This window comes from Acomys russatus, chromosome 28 (genome assembly GCF_903995435.1).
Source record: "Acomys russatus chromosome 28, mAcoRus1.1, whole genome shotgun sequence".
In the NCBI taxonomy this organism is placed as follows: domain Eukaryota; kingdom Metazoa; phylum Chordata; class Mammalia; order Rodentia; family Muridae; genus Acomys; species Acomys russatus.
In genome coordinates, this window is record NC_067164.1 from 18,535,738 (window position 1) to 18,542,103 (window position 6,366).

The window sequence follows — 6,366 nt, forward strand, 5'->3', positions numbered from 1 at the left end:
ATTTCTTTTCTTTTTTTTTTGAAGAAAGGTAAGACAAAGTTTTACTTTTAAATGATTACAAGCACAACAAATAACATGTAACAAAGTGGAGTCCTAGTATCTAGTATTTGGGTTAGGATACAGTAATAGCAACCTCCACAGCATGTTGGCTGTCCTAAACTAGCCAGGATGGACTATGTAAGGCTGGCTGCTGCTTCATGGAGTTACAAATAGCTATTTACTACTTTTTCATAGGTAATGCCCCTGACCTTTAAGAAAGTGGAAGGGAACAATTTAGTCCCTTTCTTTCTTCAAAGAATTGTTTTTTTGTTTTTTTGTTTTTTTTTTTTCTACTAGACTAATAACAGCAAAGTCAACATTGGTACCTGTTACTTGCATTAACACATAGGAAAACAAGTGACATAAACTCCTTAAAAATACAGAGGTAAGAAGATGAAACTTCAGGTATGTACTAAATCTGTACAAAAAGCTAGATGTGATATTCTCAAAAAGCGAAGGGACCTGCAACAGCATAGAGAAATAATTTAATGCCTTCCAAAGCAGGACTCGAGCTCTGTAGAGGTTTCCTGTTCTATGAGGACATCTCCCACGCCAACCCACAGAGCAGGTGCTTCCACCTCCTATCCACTTATGCGGTAGTTCTCATGGTTTTCTGGCCAGATGTCACACACAAAGGCCAAGAGGTTATCCAGGACTTCATCCCTGCTCTTCTGGAAGTAGTTCTGGAGGATGGTCATCTTCTCCTGGGTCTCCTTTTCCATCTCACTGCTACAACTGCCATGGGACCCCAGCACCGCAGCTTCCTTGGCCTTAAACTCCTTCTCCCTCTGCAGGCGATACTGTTCAATCTCAGTCTGGGCTTCTTCTTTGGCCTGCTTCAGCCTCCGGTTCTTTCGCTTGCGGGCCTCAGACACCTTCTCAGCCACCCACTTCTCGGCCTGCAGGAGCTGCTGAGTGCCCTGCGACTGACTCACCATGGCTGCGAAGACTCTCAGCCGAGAGAACGGCCTAAGTCAACCCCAAGATCTATTTCTTAAGAATAAGATTCTTCTGGATCAGTCACCAGAAGTTGTCTTTAGCTCGCATGGTAGTCATTTCTGAGATCAAGAAGTTGCTGATCGGAGCAGCTTTGATTGGTAAATTAGGATAGTAGCCAGAGGAGTCATCCCCCTGCTGTGGCCACCCAGGTCTAGCTACCTGAGCCCTTGACGATGCTGTGTGCTTCTATAGCTCCCAAGACCATCTGCCAATTTACTCTGATATGGTCAGTGGTAGACTACAGTTCCCGTTCTTTCCTGAACTAACGTTTATGTGGTATTTATTGTCTGCTGAATGACTTACTTAGAAATATGCTAGCTCTCAATGTTAGCCATGGGGGTGGGGGGGGAATAACAATTTCTATTCCCATGTAATTGATTAAACTATTTAGACATGTGGTAGAATTTAATCACGATCACATGGTGGCTAAGCTGGGATTTGAACTGAGGTTGTCTGCCCATGGGCAGGTGCTCTTACCAGCCATGCTAGACTTTGTTCGTAAACACTTTGTCTGACGTTGTGCCTTCCACACACTGTTTTGTAGTGCTGGGACTCAGACCCCAAAACACTGTGTGTGTGTGGTTCTGCTGGAAAGGTCAAAGTCTGATGCTTTGGGATAGCTCTGAGCTCGTGTATATAGTGACCACACTTCCTTTCTTATCCAGGTCCCCTCTCTGAACCCTAAAAACGCTAAGGAACATCATGTAGCCCGCAGAGAACTTTACAGGCTCGACCTTTTCCTGATAGAACCCGTTCAACCAGCACCTGGGGATTCCCGCAAGTACCCCATCCTATGTTGAGGAGATCCTAGCCTTCAGTAAATGACCTTTAATCATACCTACAAATTCTTCTCCCACCCATAGGATAAGTGCGTTTTCCTTCTTGTGATAGGACTCTGTGCTACTGCATGTGAGTGAGGTACTGCACCACTGCATGTAGATTAAGTATCTTGGCATCTCTAGCCCTAGAGAATGAGACAAAATCACCCACAAACCCCTCCCCGCTGCCTGAGGTTTATAAATAAAGGCTAGCTTGTCCCTTGTGTTCCCGCCATTCCTCCACCATGACTGACTGAGACTCTGTTTGTCTGGGGGAAGAATTGCCACTGGATGTCTGGAGCTTGATGGCAGTGATGGCGGAACTGCCCTGGCAACCACTGAAATCCTCCCCATCACCACTAGCTCAGAAGCGCCGCTGGGCCTGCATCTCACCAGACCAGCCTGCTGACGGTTTTGAACACCTACCTGCTTCCTCTGCCGTGCTTAGCACAGCAGCTTGGCAAAGGGCTGTAACACTTTTGGTATCTCCATAGGCTTGTGGAGCTCCCAAGTCTCCACTGCGGTCTGATACCAGCCTTGTCCTAAAGAGCTCTAGCTGGTCCTGAGAGAGAAACGGGACCTTTGACCTCAAGGTCCATCTGTTCTTGTCCAGAACTGAGCAGTGGTGCCTAGTCTGGCCCACTGGAAGTGAAACCCAGGCCACCCAGCAGATGCTGACAGCTGTACATGGTACACACGTGCTCTACCACGGAGCCACATCCTGAACACCATGTACGTTTTCATAGTTGTTATAGCTTTCTTGTTGATTGAGAGAAAAATATCATATATATGATTACCTTTTATTGCCTTCTGTAAGGATAGAGAACATAGCTGGTTGATTCCCAGTGGCCAGGTTGGTACCTGGCACATGCAGATACTCAAATATTTATTGAGTAAGTATGTGGCATGAATAAACAGCAGTTAGACAGTAGAAACGCCTTCTCAGTCTCCAGTCACAGAGGCACATAAGGGATGTGATTGTGCGAAACTCTTAATGTTGAAAAGTAAAAAAAAAGGAAAAACATAAAGATAGAAGCGAGCCTCTTAACAGGACAGGTATGTGAGTGAGTGTTGACAGTTTCCTGCCTTCTTACGTGTTCACTGACATTTTAATGACTAAGCCACATCCACACTGGAAGTACCGCCCCCCAAAGGACCCTGATGTCAAGCTAACACCTGCTGTGTGAAGTTTAGAAAAGGAACAAAACGGGGCGTTCTTGAAGAACCCCTGTCTCCATAAATCAAGGCCCTGGTGTGTGCCTTGGATTGGGTTGTTTAGCAAATGGACACGGAGACTCACAGATGTGTAAGGGGAGAAAGCAAGCCTGGGTCTGGCCAGCGCCAGTGTCTGTGGGAACATTTAAGTACAACGAACAGTCTGGCACAGATGGAAAGGGCTGTTCTCTGAGAAGAGATGAAGGCAGCTTGTGAAATCCTACTGTGGAGAGAGAGCATAATGTACGTTCTGTTGGTGAGTTGGAATGTGTTTTTTGTTTTTGTTTTTGTTTTCGTTTTTTTGGTTTTTCGAGACAGGGTTTCTCTGTGTAGCTTTGGCTGTCCTGGACTCGCTTTGTAGACCAGGCTGTCCTCGAACTCACAGCTATCCACCTGCCTCTGCCTCCCAAGTGCTGGGATTAAAGGTGTGCGCCACCACCACCTGGCTGAGTTGGAATGTGTTTAAACTGGCTGAAAACACTGGCTCTGGGAGCCGGCTTGTCCCACCCCAATTTCAGAACCAAGCGTTATTTGGTCCAGTGTCCTTCAAGGTCTGGGAACGGGCCCAGCCCCACTAACTCTGTGACAGGGTGGGAAGAGAACAGCAAAACACCCCAAGAATAAAAACATTGTGTCCTTGAGAACAGCTAGAAGGTCAGCCCTTTCCAAGAGGTTACTTCTGTAGTGGGAAGGAGGACGCTCACCCATGGGACAGGGAGGGAAGGCTCTCTCACCTCTGCCTGACTGCTCCCCCTTCCCCAGGCAGTTCCTGCTGGGTGTCATGAGCCAGAATGTGATGTCATCTCTGTCTCTTGTGGTTCCATCTTTTACTTGGAATCCTGGCCTGGAGCCACACTCTGCTCTACCTGGGGCTTTCTATGTGAGGAACTCCAGCTGACCCAGTTTAATGATGTCATCTATCATCCATCCATCAATCCATCCATGTGTCTGTCTGTCTGACCATCTGTCTATCTATCCATCTATCTATGTACACCTATCTACTTATCTATGTGTTATCTACTTATGTTTTCTATCTATCTGCCTGTCTGCTATCTGTCTATCTATGCATCTATTATCTATCTATCATCTATCTACTTTGGTTTACTTTAATAAACTTGCTCATTCAAAACCAAAAATACAACTGGGCATGGTGGTGCACACTTTTAATCCTAGCACTTGGGAAGCAGAGGTAGGTGGATCCCTGAGTTTAAGGCCAACCTGGTCTACAGAGCAAGTTCCAGGACAACCAGAAGCTGCACAGAGAAATTCTGTCTCAAAAAAGCCAAATTAAAATGTCTGAAAATCTGGTTATCTCAGATCAATCTCTGGACCGTGCAGATCAGAGACCTTGTGCTAGCTGTGCATTAGCCATAGGTTAAGCGTTCTGCAGCGCGAAGGCCTGAGGATGAGCCTCAGTCCTTCTCATTGATGAATCTACAATGGTAGGTCACTTACTCGGTGTCTATGGACCTTCTTTATCCATCTAGAAAGTGGGAAGTAATCAGTGGTTATTTTAGTGGGCTGTTGTTTGGATTCAATGAAGTATTGCTTAAAACACTTGAAATATTGCCTGGCACTAATAGGAACTCAATAAATTATCGCTTCCCCGCACCATCTGTATTGAGTATCACTGTGTAGCCTCCGATCTGAGGCAATCCTCCTACCTCAGCCTCTTTTCAAGACAGGGTTTCTCTGTGTAGCCTTGGCTGTCCTGGACTTGCTTTGTAGACCAGGCTGGCCTTGAACTCACAGTGATCTGCCTGCTTCAGCCTCTTGAGTACTGGCAGCACAGGCGTGCGCCACCATGTCCAGCTACCATTAGCTTTATGGTTATTTAGAAAGGAGGCAGCTCTGTGCTCTCCTATGGATTGTGTGGTTGCTTATTTCAACTGACTTTGACTGTCAGTCCTGTTGCCCACTCTGCTTCCTGGACCACATGATGCTGCTGTTAATGGCATGGTGAGGCCATGGAGGCATCAGGCTTCTTTGTGCTTCCTCTCCAAACCCTTTGTGTGAGCCCCGGGTATCCTGCCCTCACACAGCCTTGCCTAAGGAAGGGAAGAGTCCCAGTTTGTTGTTGTTGTTGGTGGTGGTGGTTTTTTGTTTTGTTTTGGTTTTTGTTTGTTTGTTTGTTTATTTGTTTTTTGGTTTTTGAGACAGGGTTTCTCTGTGTAGCCTTGACTATCCTGGACTCGCTTTGCAGACCAGGGAGTCCCAGTTTTGTATGTTTTATCAAGATGGAGGAAGAGTTTGAGGGAGTGTTGCTCAGCCCTAGGCAGTACTCGGTTAGAATGCATGAGGCCCTGGGCTTTCCTAGCACTGGAGTGGGAGGAAACAGGGAAGGAGAATGCACTTTACCATCCTCCTCACTGTAAACTCTGCTTCGGATCATATTTTGCATCTAATGTTGTATCTTGTATCCATGTCTACCCTAGCAACAACCTTGTCTGACTTCTGTGGTTGGTGTAGATGAAGCATGACTTGGGGTCCAGGTTCCTGAGCTCATGATCACCTGATAATGCAAGAAAAGCAGAGTAACGTTTTCGAGGGAAGAAGGAACAATGACTCTTGAGTATAATAAATTATCCCCCATAGTAAAAAATAAATAATAATAATAAATATTTAAATAATAAATATCAAATTATTATGCATAAAATATTAAATAAATTAGTCAGATAATTTCTTGTCCAACCACAAGGGCCCATGTTAGATGAGTAAGTGTGTAGGCCAGGCAAACCAAAGCACTTCTCCACATTCTGTTCTGTTCTGTTCTATTTCCTATTCTGAATTTAGGAGAAGACAGAATCACTTCCTTTTGTGGTGGCAACTCTGGGATGGGGTCAACTTGAAGCTCTCCGCTCTGCTTGCTTTTTCACATGTGTGTTCCCAGCATACGCATGCACGTACCCACACGCACACACACCACATACATTGAGTTATGTTGATTTTAGATAAGAGTGAGGAGTGGATGCCTCATTATCATCACCGACACATGCACACACACCCTAGGGGAAGATGTCTAGGAGACAGACACCTTCACTGACCTAGGGCTGGGGCCATATTGGGTGAGAATAAGGGAGAACCCTGAGGCTCTCTCTAATCCTGCATCTAACAAGAAAGCGCATCTGTTCCCCTAAATATCTATGTGAGTTCAATACCACTTGTGCCATTTGCAATAACAGCAAGATCTCCTGTCCTCCAGCATTTACTGGTGCATGTCTTTGGCTCACTGAGGAGCTGCCACTGGACTCTGGAGCCTTGTCATATGACTCACAGCCTGAGTCCCTCTTGCATT

General features: G+C 45.8%; 1 protein-coding gene across 1 annotated transcript; it reads right to left on the bottom strand.

The window, feature by feature from the left end:
• Positions 1-398: 398 nt before the first annotated feature.
• LOC127211058 (V-type proton ATPase subunit G 1-like) lies at positions 399-1,007 on the bottom strand. Its single transcript, XM_051170883.1, has one exon. The coding sequence runs from the start codon at positions 975-977 to the stop codon at positions 621-623; it is 357 nt and encodes a 118-aa protein (XP_051026840.1). The 5' UTR covers positions 978-1,007; the 3' UTR covers positions 399-620.
• Between the last annotated feature and the right edge of the window lie 5,359 nt (positions 1,008-6,366).

Bases quoted from the DNA above. Each gene is read 5' to 3' on its own strand.
- LOC127211058 (XM_051170883.1), bottom strand. From the start codon at position 977: ATGGTGAGTCAGTCGCAGGGCACTCAGCAGCTCCTGCAGGCCGAGAAG.